Source organism: Callithrix jacchus, chromosome 2 (assembly GCF_049354715.1).
Source record: "Callithrix jacchus isolate 240 chromosome 2, calJac240_pri, whole genome shotgun sequence".
Lineage (NCBI taxonomy): Eukaryota > Metazoa > Chordata > Mammalia > Primates > Cebidae > Callithrix > Callithrix jacchus.
In genome coordinates, this window is record NC_133503.1 from 70,583,804 (window position 1) to 70,611,592 (window position 27,789).

General features: G+C 50.4%; 2 protein-coding genes across 8 annotated transcripts; one reads left to right on the plus strand and one right to left on the minus strand.

Annotated features, from left to right (window-relative positions):
* Positions 1 to 798: 798 nt before the first annotated feature.
* Positions 799 to 23,815, plus strand: PHYKPL (5-phosphohydroxy-L-lysine phospho-lyase). Of its 5 annotated transcripts, none has more exons than XM_002806608.7 (13): positions 799 to 889; positions 1,846 to 1,964; positions 3,251 to 3,410; positions 6,059 to 6,133; positions 6,727 to 6,814; positions 6,892 to 7,008; positions 8,791 to 8,873; positions 9,147 to 9,372; positions 16,779 to 16,933; positions 17,333 to 17,422; positions 19,055 to 19,185; positions 20,132 to 20,213; positions 23,401 to 23,815. In XM_002806608.7, the coding sequence occupies exons 1-12, from the start codon at positions 831 to 833 to the stop codon at positions 20,179 to 20,181; spliced, it is 1,353 nt and encodes a 450-aa protein (XP_002806654.1). In that variant the 5' UTR covers positions 799 to 830; the 3' UTR covers positions 20,182 to 20,213; positions 23,401 to 23,815. The 5 variants fall into 5 exon arrangements, 3 of the variants coding, with proteins under 3 accessions (XP_002806654.1, XP_078220826.1, XP_035146591.1); XM_035290700.3 differs by lacking the exon at positions 799 to 889 and adding an exon at positions 1,013 to 1,280; XR_013532026.1 differs by lacking the exon at positions 19,055 to 19,185.
* On the minus strand, positions 14,009 to 27,789 carry HNRNPAB (heterogeneous nuclear ribonucleoprotein A/B). Of its 3 annotated transcripts, XM_035290703.3 has the most exons (8): positions 27,582 to 27,789; positions 27,246 to 27,477; positions 26,292 to 26,460; positions 25,411 to 25,569; positions 25,074 to 25,205; positions 22,906 to 23,023; positions 22,082 to 22,222; positions 21,187 to 21,801 (listed from the first exon to the last, which is right to left on the minus strand). In XM_035290703.3, exons 2-8 carry the CDS (start codon positions 27,452 to 27,454, stop codon positions 21,731 to 21,733), a joined length of 999 nt encoding a protein of 332 aa, XP_035146594.1. In that variant the 5' UTR covers positions 27,455 to 27,477; positions 27,582 to 27,789; the 3' UTR covers positions 21,187 to 21,730. The 3 variants fall into 3 exon arrangements, with proteins under 3 accessions (XP_078220827.1, XP_035146594.1, XP_035146595.1); XM_078364701.1 differs by lacking the exons at positions 21,187 to 21,801; positions 22,082 to 22,222 and adding an exon at positions 14,009 to 14,577; XM_035290704.3 differs by lacking the exon at positions 22,082 to 22,222.

Here is a 27,789-nt window from a genome sequence, read left to right on the forward strand (position 1 = left end):
AGTCCCTGGGCTGGGAGTCAAAAAGACCTCAGTTGTAGTCCAGCCCCTGCAGCCTTGCTGCGTGTCTTACAACGAAGCCCTTTCGCTTTCTGGGCTTCAGGATCATGGACATGTACTACAGGGAGGCTCCCCAACTCTATTCTTGCTAAAACACTGCATGATTCTCTTGGCCTTAGATACATAGCTCGTGTTCCTCCTGCCTGGATTCTAACAGGAACCATGGTGCCCTAAGGTCAAGCCCACGGTGATCTTGTTCAGCCCCAGAAGGGACCCTGGGCTCTCCGTCTGCCCTTCCTGCTGCCCCTTCATGGGGCTGGGAAGACCTAGGCCCTGCTTCTCCCACCCTGAGGCCACTGTTGTGTACCAGGTGAGGTACCAGTCAAGCACTGGCACTTCGGTCTCAAGAGTTCGTCCCATTTTATGCACGCGGAAGACGACTCAAAGACTGAGTCCGGCCTGAGCAAGGCCTGCGGCAGCTGTGACCCTCACCCGGGCGCCGGGAGCAGGAGCGGGGTCGTCCCGGACTCTTTCCCGGGAGGGAAGCCGCAGGGGCCTGCGGGGTGAGGCCCGCAGCGCGTCCCGGAACCAGAGCCGGGGCAGTGCTCGAGCTCCCGGGCGCGACTGCCAATGCACGACCCCGGGGCCGGAAGGCTGCCAGGCCCGGTCGGCAAGCGAAGAAATGAACCGCCATAACGCGGGCGCTTGGGGGCAGGGCCCGAGTGCGAACCCGAGCCCCAAATCCCGACCCAGGCGGGGCGGGGCCTTGGAGGCCCAGCCCGCGCGGCGACGTCTCCGCACGGCGTCTCGGCATCTACTGACAGCCCCACGCCATGGCCGCAGACCGGCGAGCGAAGGCCGACACCCTGGCGCTGAGGCGGCAGCTCATCAGGTACCCGGGCAGGGGGTGGGCGGCGCGGGGCTGCGCGGGGAGGCACGCGCACGCCCCACGCACGCACGCCCGACGCACGCGCTTCGGGGAAGGAGGTCGCAGCTCCACAACCCGCCCCGCCCCAGTCTCGGCCCGGCTGGAGCTTCGCAGGGCCGGGAAGCTGGTCGCGGCGCTGGGCTGTCCGTGCAGGTGGTCTCCGCGGCCGCCTCCCCCACAGCGCCGTCTCCAGGCCGCCCAGTTTAGGAGCCGGCCCCGCCCACACCGCTGTCTCGGCTGTGGCAGCCTCGTTCGGCCTTTGCCCCGAGAAGACTTTCACCCTGGCCCCTGGGAAGACCTCATCCAGCGGGGCCTGTCAGCAGCACCTGGGCCTGGCTCGAGAGCGACCTGGGGGGTGGGGCGCTGAAAGGGCAGACGAGGGGAGAGTCGGGGGAGTTGGTTAACAGGCAGCCTTAGAGAAGGCCCACACTTGACTTGTGAGGGGGTCCCTCGGTGGGACGGTGGGTGAGGCAGGCTTCCATTGGAGTTCAGGGCTGCCACCCAGCCAGGGGGACCACGTGGCTGGTAAGGAGCGGTTAGGGCTGAGAGCCAACCACCTAATGTTGGTGCCCTGCCCCATCCCATTGAGGACACGCGGCCTTACAGAGCCCCCGTGGGCCTTGGTCAACCACCTATTCTCAGGATGGACTGACGTGGCCACATGCAGAAATGAGCAAGGAGGCCACAGAGTCTTAAAACGCTTTAAGAAACAATTCTAAGTTTCAGCAACTTGTTTCCCCATCTGCTTCCTTCTTTGCAACCACCTGTAAAGTGGGGAGACCAGGCAGGGAAGCAGCACCTTGCCCTTCAGGCTTTCATGTTCTTCCCAGAACTGGGAAGGGGTGGGCAGGAGCCTGTGATGAGTAGATCTCCCTTTAGCTCTTCAGACATGGCTGTCCACTACTTGCCTGTCCCCACAGCTCTTCCTGCAGACTCTTTTTTCCCGAGGATCCTGTTAAGATTGTCCGGGCCCAAGGGCAGTACATGTACGATGAACAGGGGGCAGAATACATCGATTGCATCAACAATGTGGCTCACGGTCAGTATCATACCTCAGGCTGGCAGGGCAGGAGAGAAAGCCAAGGCTGTGAACTTGGTCCCAGGGTGACTCGAGATTGCAGAGAGGTGTGGAAAACGGGTTGAATTAAGGCACTAACAGTATGCAGAGGAGGCTCAATCTTTGCAATATAGCTGTGGAATGCTGCAAGCTGGAGCTGTGCTAAATCAGGCAGGAGTCAGAGATCTAGGTCTGTGGGTCTAGTTCCACTTGGGACTGATGACGAGTTCATATTCACGAGGTCAGGAGGTCATGAGACAAGCCTGGCCAACATGGTGAAACCCCATCTCCACTAAAAATACAGAAAATTAGCTGGGCATGGTGGTGGGTGCCTGTAATCCCAGCTACTCAGGAGGCTGAGGCAGAAGAATCGCTTCTCAGGGAGGCAAAGGTTACAGTAAACTGAGATCATGCCATTGCACTCCAGCCCAGGGACTCTGTCTCAATTAAAAAAGAAAAAAGCAGAGACTCTAGTCTTAGACTGCTTGGGCTCAATTCCCTGTCCCCTACTAACTTTGTGATCTCAGGCAACTTACTTAGTTCTCTGTGACCCTATCTGCAACATGGATATCCTAGGTATCCATGTTAAGGTGTTTGGAGAATTAAGTGTGTTAATTTATGGAGCTTGCTCTGAATATGCCTGGCACATGATGAGCTCTGAGTACATATTCACTATTATCCTTGGCCTTGGGCAATCAAGATTACCGCCAACCCCCATTGGCTGGTGAAGTGAAACCAGTTGACAGTCACCCCCCCAACCCCACCTTTGTCAAGCAAGCCTCAAAAGGCCTTCCAGCCTGGGCAACATAAGGAGACCCTGTCTCTAAAAAAAACACCTAAAAATTAGCCAGGCATGGTGGCTGGTGTCTGTAGTCCCACCTACTCAGGAGGCTGAGGTGGGATGATCACTTGAGCCCAGGAGTTTGAGGCTGCAGTGAGTACCATGACCACATCACTGCACTCTGGCCTGGGTGACAGAATAAGACCTGTCTCAAAAAAAAAAAAAAAAAAAAAAAAAAAGACATGGACTTTCTAGATAGGGTTCTTCTGCTGAAGAACCTTTTCCTTCTACCAGAATCTCAATAACTCCTGATCTGCCTTTCCAGAACCAGCATTTCTCACCCTGTTCTGCCTTTAGACTCCTCTCTTTCTACCTGTCCCTCTGGAACTGCGTCTCTTCTGTCTGGGTTTATAGCTTGGGGCTGGGGGAGGCCGGGAGGGACTCACTGAGCGGAGTCAGCTGGGTGATGAAGGTGGCACTCTTCCAGTTGGGCACTGCCACCCTCTCGTGGTCCAAGCAGCACATGAACAGAACCAGGTGCTCAACACCAACAGCCGGTACCTGCATGACAACATCGTGGACTATGCGCAGAGGCTGTCAGAGACCCTGCCGGAGCAACTCTGTGTGTTCTATTTCCTGAATTCTGGGTAAGTGGACTGCAGCCAACGCCTGGCAAGAGGGTGAGATGATAACGAAGAGAGTCGCTCACATGGGCCCAGCGTTGTGTAGCTGACCGAGCATGGACTCGGGGAGAGACAGCCCTCATTGCACCAGGCTTCTGGGATTCCCAGCTGTAGGCCCTGTTGCTTTTTCTGTTGGATCCAGTTTCCTTGTTTCTTACTGAAGGATGCTATCTCCTTTCTAGGATCATTGCTGGGGCTTAGTGAGGTAGTATGTTCCCTTATTTCTGCCTTATGGATACAGCCAAAATCCCTGCCTATAGGTTGCTCAATAAGAAACAAAAACATCAAGTGATTCTGCAAAGGAATACAGAATTACAAGGAGGGCTCTGGAGGATGTATACAGGGTATCCTGAGGCCTAGAAATAGTGAGGGACCTGACTTGTTCTGGGGGTACAGGGAAACCTTCCCTGAGGAAGTGATGTTAAGAGCTGACTAGGAGAGGAGGAAGATGTTAAGCTAAGAGCTGACTAAAAGAGGAGGAAGGAAGGGTGCTGCCACTGCCAGTCAGAAGTCTCATAGTGGCTGGGTGTAGCCAGAGGCCACCTCCTAAAATGAAAGCTGACTCATGTCCAATTTCTCCTTAAAACTCTTCAGTGGCTTCACATGGCACTAAGAAGAACACCCAGGCTCCTTCCCAGCCCTGTGCATGTGGCCCCTGCATATCTCCCCACTTCCTCTCCTGCTCTGCCCTCCTTAGGCCTTGGCCTCCCTCATCTTCTCCTGGTTCCCTGAGCACAGTTATTTTCCTTCACAAGGCCTTGGTGGATGCTCTTCTGTCTGCCTGGAAACTTCTCCCTCAGGACCCAGTGCAGGAGTTAACCTCCCCATAAAAGCTTCCTCTGACGCTCTGTATTGGTCTGCTCTGGCTACCATAAAAAATACCAAGACTGAGCATCTTAAACAAGAGACATTTCTCTTCTCACAGTCCTGGAGGCTGGAAGTCCAAGATCAAGATGCTGGCAGGGTTGGTTTCTTCTAAGGCCTCTCTCCTTGGCTCAGAAATGGCTGCCTCCTCCCTTTGACCCTGGTTAGTCTTCGTCTGCAAGTGTCTGTAGTGTCTCTTTGTGTGTCCAGATTTCCCCATATAAGGACACTGGTTAGATTGGATTAGAGGCCCCCTGACAGCCTCATTTTAACATAATCACCTCTCTTATCTCCATATCCATTCACATATGGGCCGTTCTGAAGTACCGGGTATAGGGGTTCAACACATAAATTTGGGGAGGGGGTGTAGTTCAACCCGTAACATGCCCCCCCTGGTTCTCTCTCCCAGGGCATCCATCGTAGCACCTAGCAAAATGATCGCTTTTACTTTTTTGGCTTTTGTGGTAGCATATGTGTGTGGGGTGTGTGTGTGTGTGTGTGTGTGTGTGTGTGTGTGTCTGTGTATATATATATATACATATATACACAGACACACATGTATATATACATACACATATATTCGTTTTTGTTCACAGTTCCTGGCTCATAACTCCCACAGCCCTTGTCACACTCTTTTGTTATAACATCAGGTGTGTTAGGCCTCAGGAGACAATCACTCTAACCTTCTCCTGCCTTCTTTTCACCTGCCCAAGGCAGGACTCTAATCTTCCCTACCTTTCTGATGATGGATCATAAGACTCATTCCAGAGAGGGTCCCACCCCATATCCTGGTGGAAGGAATGCTGCCGTCATGAAGCTTCCATAAAAACCAAGGGGACTGGATTCAGAGAGCTTCCAGATAGATGAACACATAGAGTGTCCTGAAGAGTGGCATACCCAGGGAGGGCACAGGAAGCTCCATGCCCTTCCTTCCTGCCCCACCCTGTGCATTTCTTCATCTGTATCTTCTGTAATATCCTTTATAATAAACCAGTAAATGTATTTCCCTACGCTCTGTGAGCCACTCCAGCAAATTAATTGAACCTAAAGAAGGAATTGTGGGAACCTCAACTGGAAGCCAGCAAGTCAGAAGTTCCAAAGGTGGCTGGCACAGTTGCTCATGCCTATAATTCCAGCATCTTGAGGCTGAGGTGGGAGGAATGCTTGAGCCCCCAGTCTGGGTAACATAGTGAGACCCCTCCTCTCTACAAAAAGAAAAAAGATGTTCCAGAGGCCCAGACTTGCTACTGGTGCCCAGGGGCCTGTGAGGCAGTCTTGGACATTGAGCCCTCATGCTGTGGGTTCTGATGCTGTCTCCAGGTAGATAGTGTTGGAATTGAATTGGAGGACACCCAGCCGGTATCCACTGCAGAAGTGATTGCTTGGCCTGCTGGTGGGGAGAAATCCTTACATATTTTTTGGAGTAACAGAAGTCTTCTGTGTTGATTGTTAAAGTGTGAAAGCAGAGGAAAAACAATGGTTTAAGTTTTTTCCAAACAGCTTTCATGACACATACGAGAATATAAATTCCAGGAGGGCCAAGGCTGTGTCTATCTTACCTGCTCTTTTTGACCCCAGCTTCTAGCACACTGGAGGCATTTGATATATACCAAACAAATAAGCAAGTGACTGACTCGTTGACGTCCTGAGAATCTTCTTGCTGCTGGAAGAGTCCTCCTGCCCTCAGCATTTCTCTGTGGGAAGCCTCTGGAGCACTGTCTGAGTCATGCCCACCTTTTTGGTCATAGGTCAGAAGCCAATGACCTGGCCCTGAGGCTGGCTCGCCACTACACGGGACACCAGGATGTGGTGGTATTAGATCAGTAAGTGCAATTCGCCGCCCTATCGTTTCCAGAAGCCTGGCCTACAGGCCTCTTGGGGATCTGTGAGACTGACTCTGTGTGCCTTAGGCAGGGAGGACGAGGGGCCTGGGCTACTGAAGGCAAGCATGGCAGGCAGAGGACCAGGCGGTGGTTCTACAGAGTTTCTCTCGGCCTCCCAAAGTGCTGGGATTATAGGCGTGAGCCACCACACCCGGCTCATTTTACACTTTCAAACTCCTGTGAATTGAGTAGCTCCTGTGAATTGAGTATGTAATGTGCGCAAGGCCCAAGCTGAGAGCATCAACACATTTAAGATTCATTATAAACCAGAAAGAACTCCCACCCCATTTCACAGGAGAGAAAACAACCCAGAGAGGTTAAATGATGAGCCACTGTCACATAGCCAGGCGGCAGTCTTCCAAGAAGTGCTGCTGACTCCAAAGTCTGTGCTCTTTCCCAGCCCAAGGACTTGGGGGCTGTGTCAGGAATGTTGGCCTCCCCTGTGGGTCTTCAGGGGTGGGGAGACCATGGTCAGATGGGCCAGGGAGTAGGTACTGCCTGGGCCTGAGCCTACCCTCCCTTCTCCTCCCCAGTGCATATCACGGCCACCTGAGCTCCCTGATTGACATCAGTCCCTACAAGTTCCGAAACCTGGATGGCCAGAAGGAGTGGGTCCACGTGGTATGCACTACCCAACTCAACAACAGGTCGGTGCCTGCCCCCAAGCCCAGATAACATGGCGCTGTCACTCCCCACAGGCACCTCTCCCAGACACCTACCGGGGCCCCTACCAGAAGGACCACCCCAACCCAGCTGTGGCCTATGCCAACGAGGTGAAACGTGTGGTCAGCAGTGCACAAGAGAAGGGCAGGAAGGTAACCATGTTCATACCTGTCCAACCCAGTAAACAATGAATGTCACCTCCATTGTTGTCACCACCCCTGTGCTAGATCCTGGGAACCCAGAGAGAAAAACCAAACGAGGCCCTGCCCTCTAGAAATCTGGGTAGGGGCAATTCAGGCTCAGCAGAGAGTCTTAGTGTATGGGCGTGATAGGCAGCCAGACCCTGAGCAGGCCTCGGGGTATATCGAGGGAGGTCCTTGGAGGAGGTGCTTCCTGATACTGTAAGGGTCAGACTCTCCAGGCTGGGGAGTAACAGAGGAATGGCATCCTAACAGGTGGCTAAGGAACTGTGTGAATGTGTGGCCAGGCAGAATAGGTCGGGAGCTGAGCCTGGAGAGGCAGGCAGGTCCACATGCCAGAGGGCACCAGAACTATGCTGAGCAGCTGGAGTTCTGCCCTGGAGGCCCCAGAGAACCACCGAAGAGTCTTAAGTGGGAGAGCAGTAAGATCATGGGGCTGGGGCTGCTCTCTGACTCCAGGGCAGGATAGATTTGAATGGGGCAGCTTGAGGTCAGGTGACCATGATTTAGGCCCCAAATGAGCGGTGGGGAAGCCTGATAGGGGCAGTATAGTGGAGATAGAGTGTAGGTGTGTTACCCACGGTGACAGCAGAGGGAGGACTGTTGGTGACAGGTGAGGACTCTCTGAAGGCTTCACTGAAGGAGTGACAGAGCCAGACACAGGAGGTATGGCAAAGAAAGGCAGCCTGTGGGGCCAGAAATGTTAGCAGAAATCAACCAGGGAAGCCTTGCCTATGTGTTTCAGGGGCTCTGCAACCCCTTCTATAAAACCTAAAAAAGCAGATTGCTCTGATTGCGACAGGTGTGGGGGACCAGTATCCCATCCCATTGGCCCTGCCCTCCCACCTGTAAGGCAGAATACAGTTAGGAAGTCACTGCCATATGCAGAAGGGGTTACTGAGGGGTTTTAAACAACAATGACATGCTCAGCTCTCTGGGTTGAGGTATCCATCACCCTGGTGGCCATGTGGAGAATGGACTGGAAGAGGCATCCAGTAAGAAGGCATCTGCAGGGCCGGGCACGGTGGCTCACACCTGGAATCCCAGCACTTTGGGAGGCCGAGGCGGGTGGATCACGAGGTCAGGAGATCGAGACCATCCTGGCCAACCTGGTGAAACCCTGTCTCTACTAAAATACAAAAAAATTAGCCGGGCATAGTGGTGCACACCTGTAGTCCCAGCTACTTGGGAGTCTGAGGCAGGGGAGTCATTTGAACCCAGGAGGCAGAGATTGCAGTGAGCTGAGATCGTGCCACTACACTCCAGCCTGGCAACAGAGCAAGACCATGTCTCAAAAAAAAAAAAAAAAAGAAAAGAAGGCATTCGCAGGAGTCCAAGAAAGAAACAGGCAGATATGCAGGAGACAAGCATGTCCACGCAGAGGGCAAGGAATAGTTTTAGAGAGGAGGCTGAGATAGAATCCTTGGGCAGTGCTGAGTGATGGGCTGAGGGAGGGGGACAGGGAAGGAACAGGCTTATGGGGGAGAAATCAGTGCATTTAGTTTGGGGCATGCCAAGTACTAGGAGCCTGGAGGCATCTAGGTGGTAAGAGCTTGTTGGGAGGCCTGAGAGAAAACTGAGTCACAAACCTTCAGATGTGCCGTGGAGTCCAAAGTAGGGGTGCAGCAGTGGCAGTGACTTGTCCTTCTTAGACTGAGCCAGCACTAGCAGGGCACGATGAGCCAGTCACTGCACACTTCCATGGTCATGTTTCCAATGGCCATTTCTTTACAGATTGCAGCCTTCTTCGCTGAGTCTCTGCCCAGTGTGGGAGGGCAGATCATACCCCCCGCCGGCTACTTCTCACAAGTGGCAGAGTGAGTAGGTGGGCGGGGTCTGCCCTAGGGAGACCAGGGCTCTAATGGGGTTTTCCAACCTCTGGTCCAAATCCCAACTTCAGCCTGGCCTGACTGCCGGAAGTTTGAGACAAAGCCCTTAAACAAATAATGGCCAGAGAAGGCCAGCCATTTGCCCAAGGCCCCCACCTTATTGCTGGCAGCACCAGGATGCAAAGCCCCGAGACCTCCTGACTCCTGGTCTTATCCCTCTCAACCACAGCCCCCACATCAGTCATCTGTCCTCTGCCACAGGCACATCCACAGGGCCGGAGGGGTCTTTGTTGCAGATGAGATCCAGGTTGGCTTTGGCCGAGTAGGCAAGCACTTCTGGGCCTTCCAGCTGCAAGGAAAAGACTTCGTCCCTGACATCGTCACCATGGGCAAGTCCATTGGCAATGGCCACCCTGTTGCCTGTGTGGCCACAACCCAACCTGTGGCAAGAGCATTTGAAGCCACCGGCGTCGAGTACTTCAACACGGTGAGTGACAGCTCTAAAGCAAGGGAGCAACATGAGTTCTGATAGGCCCCTGGTGATCAGCCTGTCCTTAGTCAGCAAAGGCTACAGGGCTAACACTGTGCCCAGCACACATTTCCAAGATACTGTCCTTAAGGAGATCATAGCCAGGTCAGGTAAGAAAACATAAAACATCTTTTAAAATTAATGTCAATCCAAAAGCTGTCTCAAGGGACTATGTCTTATAAAATATATAAAAAAAGAAATGAGTCCCTGTCTCCCTTCCAGTAGAAGCCACCCACTCTGTGCCAGGCCCTGTGTCAGGTGCTGGAACTTGAGCTGGTTAAGAGGCATTGAGGATTGTGGTCTACTTGGGTAATACATGATCTGGGAGCAGAGTTCACATTGCAGTAGCTCCCTGTCTTTGGGGTACAGGGTCAAGAGCTTTCCCTGAGTGAAGCTGACACATGGCATATTCAGTGGCCCTGAGGCAGCAGTTGCAGAGCAGATGAGATGACGGCAGGCAGCAGGAGCCTTATAGGAAAGAGCTGAGGAGTCTGTACTGATCCTGAAGACAGTGAGGACCGCAGGAGGGTTTTAGTCCTGGAGAGAATATCCTTTGAAAAGATCTCTGATGCTCAGTGTGGAGAAGGAATTGGAGGGAGGGAGACTGGGTCCAAGGAGGAGAGGAGGAGGCCCATAGGAGGGGGAGCAGGGACAGAGGGTTGAGAACTCACTGTGAGTTCCTCAAAAAACCAGTTCAAATTGGGGACTGAAACATGTCAGGATTTGGCAAGATAAGGCAAAGAAGGTCCTTGGGGGTGAGGGAAGTGACACTTTGGCTGGTGCATTCAGCCAAAAACCACCACTCCGTGTCCACGTGACACATAGAGCCTCAGACAAGCTCACTGTCAGGGAAAGACAGGCTTACAGACTCATGGTCGTGATAGCGAGGACAACAGTGGAAGTGGTGTGTTCACGGGGCTGTGGGAGCACAAAGGCCATCCCAGATGAGAGGTGGGTGAAGAGCTGTGGGACAAGCAGTAGAGGCTTTATATAGAAGGCAAGACTAGAGCCGAGTCTGGAAGGCTGAGCAGAAAATCAAGTGTGTTGTATAAGAGGAACAAAAGCTCAGTGGAGCAGCATCTTTACTTTTATTTATTTGACCCTCAAGTGTAATTAGAATCCTTGGTTTATGGAAGACTCTCAACATCTGTCTGTGCATAGCCCTCTTCTAGTTATTCAGTTAACCTTTATTAATGTTCTAAGCACCTGGGAAGCCATCATCCCTAATAAAAGCTAGGACCTTGACAATATCCTGCATGTCTCCAGATGTTCCCCCAATCCCTTCTTATTGCCTCCTCCACCCATCAGTCTGAATAACCATGGTAACCATCACTCTGAATCCCATATTCATTATTTAGTTGTTTTTTGACTTTATCATGTCTGTCATGCTGTATATACTGTGGGGATTCTTTTTTCGACTAACATCACTAAGCATCCTCCCTATTGCCTGTCACTGAAATTCCTTTGCTTTGACCATTTTATAATCTTTTGTGTAAGTGTACCACAGTTCACTCATCCATTCCTTTTTTTTTTTTTTGAGACTCAGTTTCACTCGTTACCCAGGCTGGAGTGCAATGGCGCGATCTCAGCTCACTGCAACCTCTGCCTCCCGGGTTCAGGCAATTCTCCTGCCTCAGCCTCCTGAGTAGCTGGGATGATAGGCATACACCACCATGCCCAGCTAATTTTTTGTATTTTTAGTAGAGACAGGGTTTCACTATGTTGATCAGGATGGTCTCAATCTCTTAACCTTGTGATCCACCTGCCTCGGCCTCCCAAAGTGCTGGGATTACAGGCCTGAGCCACCGCCACTCATCCATTCCTATTGATGTGCTTTGAGGTTGTTCCTTTTTTTTTTTTATTTTGCAATTATGAACAGTGTTGCTTTAAACAATTTTTCTAAGTCTCTGCTGTACATGAGGCAAGAGTTTTTCTTAGGACTGTACCTGAGGGTGGAATTGCTGGCTCATATGGTATGTGTTCACCCTTAATTTTAAAAGATGACATTTGTTTTCTAAAGTAGTTCACGAGTTAACACCCCACCCATTTTGTGTGTGTGTGTGTATTTTTTTTTTTTTTGAGATGGGGTCTCACTCTGTCATCCAGGCTAGAGTGCAGTGGCACAATCTCAGCTCACTGCAGCCTTTATTTCCAGAGCTTGTGATCCTCCCACTTCAGCCTCCCAGGTAGCTGGGACCACAGATGCATGCCACCACGCCCAGCTAACTTTTTGTATTTTTGGTACGGATGGGGTTTCACCATGTTGCCCTGGCTGGTCTCAAACTCCTGAGCTCAAGTGATCAGCCCACCTCCATCTCCCAAAATGCTGGGATTACAGGCATGAGCCACGGCATCCAGCCTATAGCTTCTTCAGTGCCTTTTAAATTTTGTCAGTCAAGTGGAGTGTAAAACAGTAGCTTGTGTGGCCTTGATATGCCATTTCCTGATTTCAGATTACATGAATTATCTCTTCACGTTTTTGGCCACTTATTTCCTCTTCAATGAAATGCCTGTTTGTGTCTTTTGCCCATTTTTTGATTACTTGTGCTTTTCAATTGTATTTATGGGAGTATTGTGTCTGTTTGTATATGTGTCTGTTTATGTGTTTGTTTGTATATACCAACATATACATACCTATATATTCTTGATGCTAATCCTTGTCAGTTGTGTATTTGTGAATATGTTCATCTAGTTCACAACCTGTTTTCACTCCCTTTACATATTTATGATAAAGTTTTAAATTTTAACACTGTCAACTATCATTTTCTTTCATAGACAGTGTTTTTCATGTATTGTTAAAAGATATCTCTCCCTACTCCAAGTTATAAAATATATTCATTTATGTTTCCTCTTAAGTCTTTTAACATTTTGTTTTGACTTATATATAGATCCCTAATCCCATGGAGTTGATTTTTGTACACGATGTGAATCAGGAATCCAATTACATCCTTTGTGCATGTGATACCACAGTGTGTTCCTTTTTTCAAATCTTTTTCTGCTCCCTTTGTTCTCCACTAATCTTACATGCCACTTCTGTTATGTAACCAAAGTTCACACATGAAAGATTTGTTTCAGGACTCATACTTTTTTGGTCATTTTGGTCAGATTACTGTTCATGTACCACATTATTACTAGAGCTCATAATAGGTTCTACATTTATAATAGGTTCTGCTATCTTGTAGAAAAAGTCCCTTTTCACCTGTGACTATTCCTGTCCTTTTTCTCTTTCATTAAAATTTTAGAGTTACCTTTAAACAGTTTATGAAAAACTCTGCTGGGATTCTGATAGGGGAATTGCTTGATCTTTTAGATCAGTTTGATGAGACCTGGTTTTTTTTTTTTTCTTTTTTGAGACACAGTCTCACTCTGTTGCTTAAGCTGGAGTGCAATGGCATGATCTCAGCTCACTGCAACCTCTGCTTCCCAGATTCAAGTGATTCTCCTGCCTCAGCCTCCCAAATAGCTGGGATTACAGGCACCCGACACCACACCTGGCACCCCTGGTTATTTTTTTGTTTTAGTAGAGACGGGGTTTCACCATGTCAGCAAGCCTGGTTTCAAACTCCTAACCTCGTGATTTGCCCACCTCAGGCATGAGCCACCACATCTGCCTTTTTTTTTTTTTTTTTTCCTTGAGACGGAGTCTTGCTCTGTCATCCAGGATGGAGTGCAGTGGTGCAATTTTGGTTCACTGCAAGCTCTGCCTCCTGGGTTCAAGTGATTCCCCTGCCTCAGTCTCCCAAAGAGCTGGCTCCACCACACCCAGCTAACTTTTGTTTTTGGGGTTTTGAGATAAGAGTCTCATTCTGTCACCGAGGCTGGAGTACAATGGCCCCATCTCAGCTCACTGCAACCTCTGCCTCCTGGGTTCAAATGATTCTCCTGTCTAGGCCTCCCAAGTAGCTGGGATTATAGGTGTGTGCCACCACACCCAGCTAATTTTTGTATTTTTAGTAGAGATGGGGCTTTACCATATTGGCCACGCAGGTCTTCAACTCCTCACTTTGTGATCCACCTGCCACAGCCTCCCAAAATGCTGGGATTACAGGTGGCAGCCACCGTGCCCAGCCTAGATTTTGCTGTATGCTATCACATTAAGAAAATTTTCTTCTATTACTTAACTATGAATAGGAATTGAATTTTATCCTGTCCTTTTTATGCATGTAGTAAAGTAATATTTTTTCTCTTTTGTTAACATGGTGAATTATGTTTATGGCTTTTCTAAGATTAATCTTTGCAGACCTGGGAAAAATCAAACTTGGGTATGGGGTATTATCATTTTTATATATTATTGCATTGTTTCTTTATGAATTTGGCCTCTATTTTCAGGAGTAAAATGTTGGCTCACATTTTTTTTCTTGTATCTTGGGTTTTGATACCTGCGTCCTCCTGGCATTACAGAATGAGCTGGGAAACATTTCTTCTTTTCCTTTTATATAAAATTGGGATGACCTGTCCTTTGAAGGTAAAAATTCATCTATAAAGCCATCTGGACCTTGTGTTTTGTGGGAAAATATTTAACTGCTGCTTTAATTTCTTTAAAAGTTATGTTTTAGTGAATTCAAGATGCTATAACAAAATACCATCGACTGGGTGGGTTATAAACAACAGATTTATTTCTCACTGTTCTGAAGGCTGCACATCTAAGATCAGGGTGCTAGCATGGTTGGGTTCTGGTGAAAGTCCTCTTCTTCCAAGTTGCAAACAGCCAACTTCTTGCTGTACCCTCATACAGTTGAAAGGGTGAGAGCTCTCTGGGATCCCTTCTATAAAACCATAATCCCATTGATGAAGACTATTCTTGTGACCCAATAACCTAAAGGCCCTACCTCACAATACCATCACATTGGAGGTTAGGATTTCAACGTATGAATTTGGGGGGACACAAACATTCAATTTACTGCAAGTTATATGGGGTTCAAGTTTTCATTATGTGCTTTGTCCCTTTGTCTTCCTCCTCTCCTTCTGGGACACCCATTTGCATATGTTGCTATGCTTGTGTCCTCAGGTCTGTAAGACTTTTCCTTCATTCCTTTTTCTTTCCGGTCTTCAGTGGACAATCTCAGTTGACATTTTCTTTTTCAGTGATTCTTTCATCTGCCAGCTTAAATCTGTTGCCTGGCACAGTGGCTCATGCCTGTAATCTCCAAGCACTTTGGGAGGCTGAGGTGGGTGGATGACTTGAGGTTAGTTCAAGACCAGCTTGGCCAACATGGCAAAACCCTATCTCTAATTTTAAAATTAGCTAGGCATGGTGGCATGCACCTACAGTCCCAGCTACTTGGGAGGCTGAAGAACAATCGCCTGAACCTGGGAGGTGGGTTACAGTGAGCCAAGATTGCAGTGCATTCCATCCTGGGTGACAGTAAGACTGTCTCAAAAATAATAATTAACTGTTAAGTCTCTCTAGTGAATTCTTCATTTATTGTGCTTATCAACTTCAGATTTTCTGTCTGAAAATTAATTAAAATTTGTCTTATTAGACTCTGTTTTGGTGAGACATCATTTTCATGCTTTGCTTTTAATTATTTAGGTACAGTTTCCTTTCATTCTTTTTAACATATTTCATTTTTGTTTTTGTTTTGTCTGCTTGTTTGGAGACAGGGTCTTGCTGTCACCCACACTGGAGTGCAGTGATGCAATCTTGGCTCACTGCAACCTCAACCTCTCGAGCTCAAGTGATCCACCTCAGCCCCCAAGCAGTTGGGAGTACAGTCATGTGCCACCACGCCTGGCTTTTTTGTAGAGATGGGGTTTCACCATGCTGCCCAGGCTGGTCTCCAACTCCTCAGCTTAGGCAACCCGCCCACCTTGGCCTCCCAAAGTGCTGAGATTACAGGCATAAGTCACTGCACCCAGCCAACATATTTGTAACATCTGATTTAATGTCTTTGTCCAATAAGGACAGTGTCAGCTTCCTTGGGGACAGTGTGCATTGATTGCTTTATTTTCTCCCATGTCTGAGCTATGCTTCTTTCTTTGCATGTTTCAGAATTTTGTTAAAAGGTGGACATTTTAAGTAATATAATGTGGCAACTGTGGAAATCATACTCCTCCCTCCTCATGGTTGTTGCTTTTTCTTTAGTGCCTTTTCTAAACTAATTCTGTAAAGCTGTATTTTTTGTCATCTGTGACCACTGTAGTCTCTGATAGCTTGATGGTCCTCTAAACATTAGATCTCCTAATTACCTAGACTTAGAAGTCACTCGGCCAAGAGCTTGTAACTGTCTTAGACTTTACTTCCTCATTCCGTAGACCCTCAAGGTATTCGGTGGTGAGAGCTTAGGGCTTTTCCTCTCTCTCCTGAGCATGCACACAGCACTGGGCATGAGCACATCCCTATGTGTATGAATAGCCATCTAGATTCCCAGGAATATGTCAGAGCTTTTCAAAGCCCCCTGTAGCCACCTCACAGTGACAGAAAGCAGATTAGTGGTTGCCTGGGGCCAGTAGTAGGGGGATGGGTACACAAGGAAGTGATGAAAACGTTGTTACACAGGTATGTTCATTCGTCACCTCACATTGAACTTTATACTTTAAACAGTTTATGTAAATTATACCTCAACAAAGCTGATGTTTTAAAAGATTTAATTTAAAACAAAAAGCATGGTCTGCAGGAGACACTGTCCTCCTGATCCTCTAAAAAACAGGTCTCCATTCTCATACGTGCAGAACAAAGACAGGGTGGGAGGAAAAGGAGCCAAAGCCCTCCAGATGCCTGAAGGGAACTGCCCATGCTAGGCCTGGCACAGCCAGATGAGCCAGGGTTAAGTCAGAAATACAGATCTGTATGTGTTAAGTCTGTTAGCACCCAATTCTTAACTTTTAATGCTACATAAGCTAAACAAAATGAGTTGGCAGGCAAGATGTGACTCCCAGGCAGCCAGCTTGTGTCTTGTGTGCATCCTAAAATCTGCCCTGGGTTCAGCCAGCAGAGCTGTGAACTCACACCACAGTGGCTTTTTCTGGGTGGGCCTTGGCATGCTGCACTGAGCTTCCTTGAAGGAGAGGAAGTGAGAACCAGTCTAGTGCTGTGGGTCTGGGCCAGTCCTTGAGATGGGGCCTTAAAGCCTCTCTTGGTAAAAACTAGCTCTGTGGGAACAAATAGGACACCCTCTCCTCTGATTCTATATATCATCTGGGGGCTCCTACTGTACTTCAGTGGTACCTGACCTGGGTTGCTCCTGGAAAGGCAGGACAGCCCATGGAGGCCCCCAGCATTTACTACTGCTGAGAACTGTGTGCCCTGAGGGGTTTGTGCTCTTGCCACTGCCCTTGGAACACATGTGGGAGTTCTGCCTCATTCTTTTTGGGGCATGGCCCACTCTGCCAGGCATCTGACATGTTCTTTGTCCCTGGCTCAGTTTGGGGGCAGCCCAGTGTCCTGCGCTGTGGGACTGGCTGTCCTGAATGTCTTGGAGAAGGAGCAGCTCCAGGCTCACGCCAGCAGTGTGGGCAGCTTCCTGATGGAGCTCCTCGGGCAACAAAAAATCAAACATCCCATCATCGGGGACGTCAGGTGAGGCTCTGGGGGTAGCAGTCACCACCCACCTGCCAGGGCCCAGTGTGGTACCATTTCCTTCACCTCCTAACCACCTGGGATGGTGGGGTTATGTCCACTCTCATGAGGAACTGAGACACTGAGAGGTGCCATTGCCCAAAACAGCACTCCTGGGTACAAGAAAGCCAGTACATGAACTTTCTGTACTGTACCTAGCTACGCCCGAGCCTCTCTCCTCTTTCCATACCAAAGATCCCTCCAAGTCCAGTTACTTCCTCAAACTGTTCTCACCACCTTCTGAGGGTGCCTCCTGTGCTCAGCCTCCCCAGGAGGCACAGGTAGGAGCCCAAGCAGAGGGTAAGGTGAGCACCCTGGCCCCTCAGGCCTGGTCTCCTGAGATGTCACCGTCCCCTCCAGGGGTGTTGGGCTCTTCATTGGCGTGGATCTGATCAAAGATGAGGCCACAAGGACACCAGCAACCGAAGAGGCTGCCTATTTGGTATCAAGGTATTTTCTTCTTCAAACAAGTTGTTTCCTGGAGTAGCAGACATTCCAGGTGCCTCTTTGCAGGGCCAGGGGCCCCGAGTGGAAAGGAGCCTCTTCATCTGTACCCTCGTTCCTGGGCACTCTGGGCCAGACTTAACTGAAAGAGGGCTGATCCTATCAGCTGAGGACAGAGGTAAATGGCATTACCAGTTCTGTACCCAATGACTGACCGCAAAGGCCGCAGATGAGACACAGGCCATTCCCAGCTCAGAGCAGCACCTCTGCCTAGAATGCCCAAGTTAGCATGGTGCTCAAACCCAGGAACCCCTAATGCCACCTCCCACAGGCTGAGGGCTGGAGAAGGGAAGCAGCTTCTCCAATCATACCAGGGAGCTGTGGCAGCACCAGACTCTGGGTTCCTATGCCACGCAACAGGTGGTTGGGATGGACAAGACTCCTGCTACCAAGCTGGGTCAGGGGTGTCTGAGAACTCAGACTCCACCGGCCCCACTGCCCCGGTTTGCTTTCACTTGGATCCCAAGGCCCCAGGACTTTTTCCCCTTTTAGTTTAATCATGCCTCCCTTTTATCTCCATTTCCCAGGCCTACCCCCTCCCCTCTCCCCCACCACTTAGTTCTGGTATCTGATGTGTCCTTATTCTAACTGTGAGACATGCACGGTATTGATGTAAATTACCCTGTTCTGTATTTGAGCTTGGCCTGCCTTCTGTCACATCCCCAGTTTACCCCTACCCACTTCCCAGGAGCCTGGGGATTCAGAATGGTCGGGTGGCATGGAAGGAAACCCACCCTTTCATCTCACAATACCCTGGGGGTGCTTTTCCAGTTCAGTGAGAAAATGGGTGAGTCACCTGCAATCACCCTGCTAGATGGCAAGAGCTAGATCTGGCCCCAGGGCCATATTAACTCCAAAGTCCAAGCCTGTTCTTTCTGGCATGGCCTTGGTCAATGCCAAAAAGACTGGGATATGAAAATGAAGCCAGAAGGCAGACTCCCCACCCCCTGCCAAGGCAAAAAATAACAAGGTTTACAAAAAGAATGGTAACAAGGATCAAAGAATATAAACGCAATCATGCAGACCCCTCATCTCAGAGATGAGGTTAGGCTGTGGACTAAAAGTGATTGGTAGCTACAAATAAGATAAAGCCATCTTCCTAAAAATAATTGGAAATTTTAAACTGGAATTCTAAGATAACCCAGAAGACAGGGCAGAAGATTCCTGAAGCTAGTGAGCAGCACATGGGGCTCATTATACCAACTGCACTGTTGGACATTCTCTATATAAGGAAACAATATCCATCACGTAAACCACACACAAAACCAGAGAATTGTTGCAGTCTGATGTTTCCCTGTGGCCATTCATTCTTGGCTTAGACTGGGGCTCCAAGGTTAGGTGAGGCAAGGCGCCTGTTCTGGGGGCAGCATGCTCAGGGCCAGGTGTGATACACTCCAAGCAGGAGCTTCTGTGGGCCAGATGCACAGGACTTTGGCAGAGGTGACCAGTATGGTGTCTTGGCAGGAACTGTGCCATGAAAGGCTCCAAAGGCAGTGTGGCTGAAGCACTGGATATGAGGCCCTGGCCAGGCTGAGGAAGGCCTTGAAGGCCATGTAAAGGGGTGTCCTGTCCTCACAGGCTGAAGGAGAACTACATTTTGCTGAGCACTGATGGCCCTGGGAGGAACATCCTGAAGTTTAAGCCCCCAATGTGCTTCAGCCTGGACAATGCACAGCATGTGGTGGCAAAGCTGGATGCCATCCTGACTGGTGAGCTTGAACCCAGCAGCTAGAGCATCCTAGCATGGAACAGGGAGAGGACAAGAGTCCAAGAGCAAAGGCACATGTCCTCTGGACAGTGCAGGGAGCAACAAGCAGAGAGGGGGCCTTCATGGCCCAAGCTGCTACTATTCCTTGCCTGTGCCTCAGAGCTCCCAGGGATGTGGGTAGATGGGAGCTGAACCACCACCCAGCCTGCCTAAGCAGGCAACAGATGGATGCAGGACAAAACAAGGCTGGCCTGAGAAACTGGCTGTAAGAACTACAGTGGGAGGTGAGACCCCGTTTTACTGCCAGCCTAGGGTGTAGCAATGGCAAGGAGTTTCATTCTGTCCATGAGCCAGGTCACATGAGACTGCTGGGTGGCTGATACAAGATTTGCACCACTGAGGGCTGACTGAATGCAAAATGAATATTCTACCCCACATTCCCCATCACCTAGGATGGTCAGTGTCAACCCAGGGTCCCCACTAAATCCGTTTACAAGGAAATCTCCTGGCTGCATTGCCATTTTCAGCTCAGTGAGACCCCAAATAGGCAAAGGTACATCTCACAGTAGAGAAGCAACCTGTGCCCCTCTACCTCTAGATGATTACTGCTACCCATTGGTGTGTTTAATTCCCAGAAGCTGGGAGAGGCCCATCCCTGCTAGACACAATTGGAAGTGTGTCTGATGCAGAAGGCCATGTGTTTGTGGGGCACAAAGGCTGGCCACAGAATTGGCTTAGGGATCCTAGGCAGAGCCTAGAAGTCTAGAACTTAATGCTGGCTTTGTGCTTTTCAGGAAATTGCTGAAATTGCTTACTCCTTTGGGGAGTAAGACATGGGTGTGGATAGCCAGGGGGCCTAATCTCTGAACTTCCAGTTTGACACTTAACTAACAGGGGGTCTTCAGAGAAAAGTGAGTAAGTTGGAGTGGCTTTGCGGTCTTTTTCAGACATGGAAGAGAAGGTGAGAAGTTGTGAGACGCTGAGGCTCCAGCCCTAAGCCAGCCTGCTCTGCCTAAGTGTACACTCCAGGTGAGTGGGCCCTGTTTCTTGCTGTTGGAGATGCCAAGCAAGTTCCTTACCATCAGCAGTGAGCAGCCTCAGGAAGCTGTGCCTTTATAAAAGACATTTTTGTTCTGATTGACGCTCCTTCCCAAAGGTTAGTTTCAACACTGGAAAATCTCCAACACTTAACTTGCACTTGATGGCAGGAATAGCTGTTTCCTCCCTTGAAACCTATGGGGCTGTATCCACGTGGAAGCCCAACCTGCTTGTACCTCTTGTAACCACCTAGTCTTATGCCCCAAATACCTGACCTGGAGTTGGGCTCCCATCCAGCCAATAAACAAATCCTGCTAGAGCAGGCTTTTCTGTACCAGCCAGGAGGGGGCACTGTTGTGCCCCAATTCAGCTGACTCTGACACTGGCCTACTGTGTAAAGAACTGCATTTTCGGCTGGGCATGTTGACTCACACCTGTAATCCCAGCATTTTGGGAGGCCAAGATGAGAGGATCACCAAGTCAGAAGATGGAGACCATCCTGGCCAACATGGTGAAACCCCGTCTCCACTAAATACAAAAAAATTAGCTGGGTGTGGTGGCACGTGCCTGTAGTCTCAGCTTGAACCCGGGCAGTGGAGGTTGCAATGAGCCGAGAATGTGTCACTGCACTCCATCCAGGCAAGAGCAAGATTCCATCCCAAAAAAAAAAAAAAAAAAAAAAATCCCATTTTCATTCATCAGCCAAGAAGGTTGGTGTTCCAAGGTGTCCCAGGAGGGGGCATGCCTGCTGGGGATGTGAGGCCTCACTGCCCCATCCTCACTCCCCTAAGCCTCTTACTCCTTTCTTTAAAGGGAGGGCAGTCCTTAAAATGGACATGCCAACAACTGGGCCTGCAATTGGGAAGAGTCTGCTGTGGGGAGGAAGCCCCAAGTCCAGGGCACCTGGCACACCCCCCACCCTGAGCAAGAGGTCTCACACAGCATATCCCACACTCACCCAGGCTTGGGGATTTTTAAATTTTTATTTCAAAAGCTTGGATAGCTTTAATATCCAGGTTGTGGCAAAATCAGGACACGTGTAAAATACCTTACAATACATTAGATTCCCAAAAGGTACCAAAAAGTACAGTAAAATTAACACTTCCATTACAGGAAATGTATGACACAAATAATATAAAATTAAAAGGTGAAAAAAAGGTGACACTGGTTTCCTAATAAGATATAATTTGCTCTTTACAACCAGGGTCCACAGGTCCAGGCTGCAGAGCAGCAGCAGGAAGCAGAGCCTCCCATCTGGTTCTGGGGGACCTGGTAATAAAAATCAGCCCATAATGCCACTCTGGCCTCTCAGACACCACACCCTGCCTAAACAGCTAGAGCTCTGGAAATAGTAAACAGGAGAGTGATTTCCATGGGGGAAATTTTAAATAAGATGCACATGGGACAGGCCATAGAAAGTTTGTCAAGTTAAATTTGGTACATAATTGTGTTCACTCCATATCCAAACAAAGCATGTGTGCAGTCAGTTGGTCGCTCCTGCTGCCGCCTCAGTATGGCTTGTAGTTATTCTGATGGCCACCACGTCGCTGGCTCTTGCCGTAGTTTGTACTACCCTGACCTAGGGACGAGAACAACCATAGCAGCTACTATTTACGAGCATTTGCCTGTGCCAGGCGCTTGATATGCATCTTCATAGGCTCCTTACCAGCCCTGGGCCAACAGATTGCCTTCCTCACCTTACTAAGGCCTGGAAGTCTATAGGCTCAAAATCGAGTAGCTCCCATGGCTGAGCCAGGCCTGTCTGACTCCAAAGCCCCTGCTGCTGGTGGCTCCTGCACTGTCTGTCCTGCCTCCCCTTGGGGCGGTGAGTGGATGGGACCTCCCTCTCTCCTACTTACTGTAGTCGTAGCCGGGGCCGTAGCCGTAATAGCCATAGGGCGAGTAGTCGTAGCCGCCATAGCCAGGCCCGTAGCCCTGCTGGTAGCCGTAGCCCTGGTTCCAGTAGTTGCCGTAGCCCTGATTCCAACTCTGACTCTGACCTGTGGGGGGAGCAGGGCACAGGGGCCCGTGGACCATTTAGCATATGCAGGAGCTAGGAGGGAGGAAATCCTGCCCTTTGCGTGGCAGGTTACTATGGCAACTCAGGCAGAAGCCAAGGGGCTGCTATTCTGGTGTACAGGGCCCTGGGCCCAACCCTGCATCTAAGAGACCCAAGCAAAGGATGAAAGACCGGGATGCTAACTTTACTCGGGGTAAACAAGGCAGCTCACTCACTCAGTCACTCTCTGATCACTCCCACTCTCCTTGGCAGCTTAGCCTTTAAAAAAGATACAGTTCAGGCTTTGGAGTCAGAGGGGCCTGGGATGGAAGGGGATAAACGCCTGGCACAGCTCTGCCCTACCCACCCTTCTGCCTACCTGCTCAAAGATGTACCAGACTCAGGACATCCACAGAGCCAAGACATCCATTATGTCCCCTTCCCCAGAGTATAACACAAATGCTCTCTGCCCGGGGCACCCAAGCCATTCCAAGGGGCAGCAGCAGGCAGCAACAGCCTCAAGCACACAGCCCCCACCCAGAGCCATTCCTATTCCTGCTCGTTCCCCACCTCACACAATCTGCCCACCCCTACTGCACAGCACCAAAGGGAGCCCCAAGACAGGCATGGAAGGCTCCATGTAGGTAGACAAACAGGACCCATCTTCATCCAGGTTCCACTCACCTCCACCTCCACCACCGCCTCCGCTGCCTCGGTTCCCTCGGTTGCGGTTTCCACGGCCCCCAGAGCCATACTGCTGCTGCTGATAAACTTCTTTAGGCTGGGCCACCTTGATCTCACACTAAAATGCCAAGAGGACAGTGGTCAGGCCAGCAGGACAAGCTCAGGACGTTGACTGCACAAAGACCATTCAGATGGTAGATCAGGTCCATTTGCTTAAGAAACAAAATATACTACTGTGGAAAGCCACCTGTGGGCTAAAGCTCATGGAATCCCAACTAAAACCAAGGGCCTTCCAGCTGAGACCCTTTCCCACAGCCCCAGGGCAACTCCATGTCTAAGGGAGGCAGGCAACTGGGCCAATTGCAGCCCAGGGGAGCACAGGACAGGCTGGGAGCAAGAACTACACCTTGGTCCTACTGGGCATGAAGATCAGATAAGACTTCTCAAATGAGGGGCCTTAGAAAATGAGGTTTTAATATCTTTTTCTCTTTACAGAAGAAACTCATCTCATTCAAATACACGCTATTGAGAAGGTGACCCTGATCTCCCTCTTACAGATAAAGCCAGCTTTCAGAGGCTCAGGGTGGTGGTGGGGCCTGCCTGAGGCCATAATGCTACCCACCCCCTCTTCCTAACCACTGGTCTGCTGTTGGGATAGGCCAGACATCTGCATCCCCTCAAGTCAATTTCCTTTTTGTCCACTGGGGGTGGGTTCGGGTAGGGTGGGGTACTTGCAAGTGCTACTGCTTCAGTAAGTTAGACCAGACCAGTGTATTTCTAAGGAAAATCCTGATACACACCCCCATTAAAAATAGTACATTTTAGTGTCCCCAATCATACTTTAATTGGCAAATTAAATAATGCAATCTGATATAATCTATCATACTGAATTAAAAACACTGAATACAACCAACTAAATATACTTATTCCTAAGACTCACTCCCAATAGTTTCACTTAAACCCTGCCTTAGAGGCTTTTCCCACCCATTTCCCATTATGGCACAGAGAAAAAGGCCTCTTTATCACTGATTATTACAGGAGTAATAATCAATGCCCCCCCAAATGCCTCTCAGACTTGTCATTTTACAGAAAATGTAAGACTATCCTAATCCAATCTTCCCAAACTCCCAGACAGGATAGACTTCCAGGAGCTCCACCTGTACCACCTTATCTGGCTGCCAAGTCTGCTCAGAAACAAGAGCCTGCCACTCCCTGCCACTGCAGGCCGCACCCTCAACTCCTAACTGCCAACTTGAATTCTGAACTACCCTCTCCCTGACCAGAGTTCAGGAGTTACACCTCTCTGCACATGATTCCACTCATTTGAAAGTAAAACTGACCCTGTATTTAAGGTGGTCAGGACCCTGGCACCTCTTTGAAAGGATTTTTGCCTGGGTATAGGGTTGATTTAAAGAAGTGCCCAGAAGACCAAGTGAGATGGTTCATGCCTATAATCCCAACACTTTACAAGGCCAAGGCAGAGGATTGTTTGAGCCCAGGCAACATAGTGAGACCAGGCTTTAAAAAAGTATGAGCCAGGCCTGGTGGTGCGTGCTTCTGGTCCCAGCTACTAGAGAGACTACGATGGGAGGATCCCTTCCATCCAGGAGGCCAAGGCTGCAGAGAGCCATGATTGTGTTACTACACCCCAGCCTGGGCAACAAAGCAAGACCCTGTCTTAAAGCAAAAAAAAAAAAAAAAAAAGAGTACCCAAAGCAGATGGAAGTGGACAAAGATTTGGTTGTAGGAGGTAGAAAGGCTCTGGAGCAAGAAAAACTTCATCATAGAGGAAAATCATTGAGTTGCAGAAGTTCTGGGATCTTCTGAGACCTTAACTGCAGGCTTCATACACACCCTGGACTCAAGAATCTAGAACACTGTCACCTCTAGCTTTAAACGAGGAACCAAAGAGGCTACCCAACCTGCTCTATTCAGAGGCCACCTTCTGCTTCCTTCACATCCTGTATTGTTTACTGGCAGTCCTCCCAGCCTGGGAAGTCTCTGAAGGATGGCAACACTGCCCCAATCATGGCAGCATATGCTTCAGAGAGACAGTAGGGTCTAACCAACCTGGAGAGCTCTTGCAGGCAGCCCAACCCCTAAGCCAACCACGTAAGGGCCAGCTCTCCAGCACCACAGGAGACCAAGCAGGGCTGGGGACACCTTACCTTGCTTCCACTGATAGTATGAAACTTTTTCTCCAGAACCTTCTTTACAGGTTCTTCTTCTTTAAAGGTGATAAACACAAAACCTCGTCTTTTGTTCAACTTAGGATCCATTGGAAGTTCAATGGCCTCAATCTGCAAAAAGCAGAGGCAAACTCAGGCCCAATACCTCCCTACCCCCAGGGCATACAGGGAACTCACAGGAGAAAAGACGCCATTGAAAGCAAAAGATAGTGAAAAATAAGCCCGCCTGGGAGGGTCTAGCCAGCCAAGGATACCAAGGACCAGAAAGAAGGCAGTCTTAGGGTGGCTAGTGGGATACTCCCAGGGCCACACTCACCTCCCCAAAATCGCCGAAGTACTCCCTGATCTTTTCCTCAGTGGCTTCAGGATTCAGACCCCCGACAAAGATTTTCTTCACCGGGTCCTTCTTCATAGCCATGGCCTTTTTAGGGTCAATGACACGGCCATCCAACCTGTGCTCCTTCTGGTCTAGAACCTGTTCCAACATAAAGGGGTCAGGCTCTGACTCAGCAGCATGAACCAGGCAAGGCCTGTCTAAGCCATAAAGACCCCAGCACAGATACAAAAATGTGTTTCATCACCTCCAAATTCTACCCCAGCTTAACCTCCCAACTCACTTTTCTTCAAACCTCAAGTACAGCTAGTTTACCTCGACAACTAGAAACCAGTCCTCACCCTTAAGCCTTTGATCATGCTGTGTACCCTCTTCCTTCCCATGCAATCCCAGGTGAGGCCCATCTCCAGAAGCAAAGCAGCAGGGACGCAGCATAGGCTTAAGATGGGCTGCAGGGGATGGAATCCTGGCTCCATATCCTTACTAGTTGTGACCTCCTACTTCAATCTCTGTGAGCCTTAGGGTTTTGCTTTTTGTCCTGTAAAATGGGGCTAAAAGTCTATATCATAGCAATTTTGGACTCTCTTGTAATCCTCCCAGATATTTAGCACGGTGCCCAGAATAGGTATATAAAAGGTAATGAATGTCAGTCAACTATAATCTTTCCAAACCACTCCAGCACATACTCTTGACTTGCAACTTGTATTTTTATCCCCTCAAAAACTGGAACCTAACCTCTGGCTTTTGCCCAAAGCACTCAACCACATGCAGAACACACAAAACTAGTCATGCTGTAGGAAAGGTGTCCTCTTAGAATTTAAATCGTTTCCGCTGAGACTGCTGAAATCCAGTACCCAGCTTACCTTCTCCACACTGGCCGCATCTTTGAACAGGATAAACCCAAACCCTCTTGACCGTCCAGTGTTGGGATCCATTTTTATTGTACAGTCAACCACCTCTCCAAATTTAGTAAAATAGTCTTTTAAATCTTTTTTGCTGGTATCCCAGCTCAGGCCACCAACGAACATTTTTCTGAAATGGTAGAGTGAGACACATGGCAACAAGTCTTGTAAGCAAGCTGTGATTTTGGAAAGGACTGGCCCCGGCAAAGCTCACACAAAGTCTACAGCCACCCTTAAGAGTCTGCAAGGTGCACGTTTCAAGGATGTTAAATCTCCACTACCCTCCAAATTCAACCGAACCAGGACCCTAAAGAGGCTTGTTAACAAGGCTTTGCAGCCCCAGGCTGTGAGAAGCAAAAAAAGGACCACCTCACCAGGGGTATGGGCCCTGACCACTCGCACCTGGAAATTCATATGTTCTACAACCATGTATCAAAGGGCCAGCGTCTTCACCACCTCCTGAGAACTAATTTCAAGGAACTCGAGGCTTCCGGGGGCCAAGCCCGCCCAGGGTTTAGAACATGACTCCGCCCCCGGGAGAGGCGGAGGAGGATGGTCCGGGGCACGGCGCACGCCAACTCCGCCCGCGCAGCCCCGGGGCGGCCCAAGGAGCAGCCGCCGGGCCCCGGGTCCGTGCGCTTTCCCTCTTCCGGGCCGCCCGCCCCTGCACCGGCTTCGGCCCTGGCAGTGCGCGAGCGGCCCCGGGGCGGCGCCAAAGTCGACCCAACAAACTCCTGCAAACTCCAGCGCGAGCGGCAGCGCCAGGCGCGGCCCGCGAGTGCGGCGGGGACGATCCGTAGGCCGCCCCAGCCTCGACCCGAGCTAGGCCGCCGCCCCTCCCCCCGCCGCGTGGCGCCAACAAAAGGCGGCCCCGGAACAAAGGCGGCGCCCCCGTCCGCCCGCGGCCGCACCTACCCCGCATCTTCCTCGTTCTTGCTGGCGTTGATCTGGTCACCCTCGGCACCGTTCTGATTCCCGCTCGGGGGCGCCACGGTCGCGCCGCCAGCCCCTGCCGTGGCGCCCGCGCCAGCCCCGGCCGGCGACTCGCCTTCGGGGGCGGCCTCGTGTCCGTTCTCGGTAGCGCCCGTCGTCTCCATGGGCTGCTCCTCGCCCGCTTCCGACATCCTAGGCCGAAGCGCGGCGGCTCCTGCAACCAGCGGCGACAGCGCGTCAGGCCGGTGCGGCTCCCGCCCGCCGCCCGCCGCCCGCCGCCCGCCGCCCGCCGCCCGCCGCCCGCCGCCCGCCGCTCACCTCGCCGCCGATGACGCCGCGGGGCCCGCTCGTCCCCACCCTCCGGAGAAGGCGCCGCGGGCTCGGCTGCACTCAAGCTCGCGCTGCTGATGCCTCCCCTCCGTCACGCGACGGAGCTCTTTCAGCTGCGTCTTCTTCTCCCGAGCCGCGACCGCACAAGGACGCAACGGCCCACAACCGAGCTCCCGCCCGCGCGGTGCTGCCGCCT

What these genes read in the sequence shown, in the direction of transcription:
- HNRNPAB (XM_035290703.3), bottom strand. Translation starts at nt 27,454, where the DNA reads ATGTCGGAAGCGGGCGAGGAGCAGCCCATGGAGACGACGGGCGCTACC. An exon ending in ACTTCGGCGATTTTGGGGAG is followed by an intron (nt 25,206 to 25,410) that starts GTGAGTGTGGCC and finishes TGCTTTTTGCAG; the next exon opens with ATTGAGGCCATTGAACTTCC. An exon ending in ATACTATCAGTGGAAGCAAG is followed by an intron (nt 23,024 to 25,073) that starts GTAAGGTGTCCC and finishes TTGGCATTTTAG; the next exon opens with TGTGAGATCAAGGTGGCCCA.
- PHYKPL (XM_002806608.7), top strand. Translation starts at nt 831, where the DNA reads ATGGCCGCAGACCGGCGAGCGAAGGCCGACACCCTGGCGCTGAGGCGG. An exon ending in GCTGCCTATTTGGTATCAAG is followed by an intron (nt 17,423 to 19,054) that starts GTATTTTCTTCT and finishes CTGTCCTCACAG; the next exon opens with GCTGAAGGAGAACTACATTT. An exon ending in GCTGGATGCCATCCTGACTG is followed by an intron (nt 19,186 to 20,131) that starts GTGAGCTTGAAC and finishes GGTCTTTTTCAG; the next exon opens with ACATGGAAGAGAAGGTGAGA.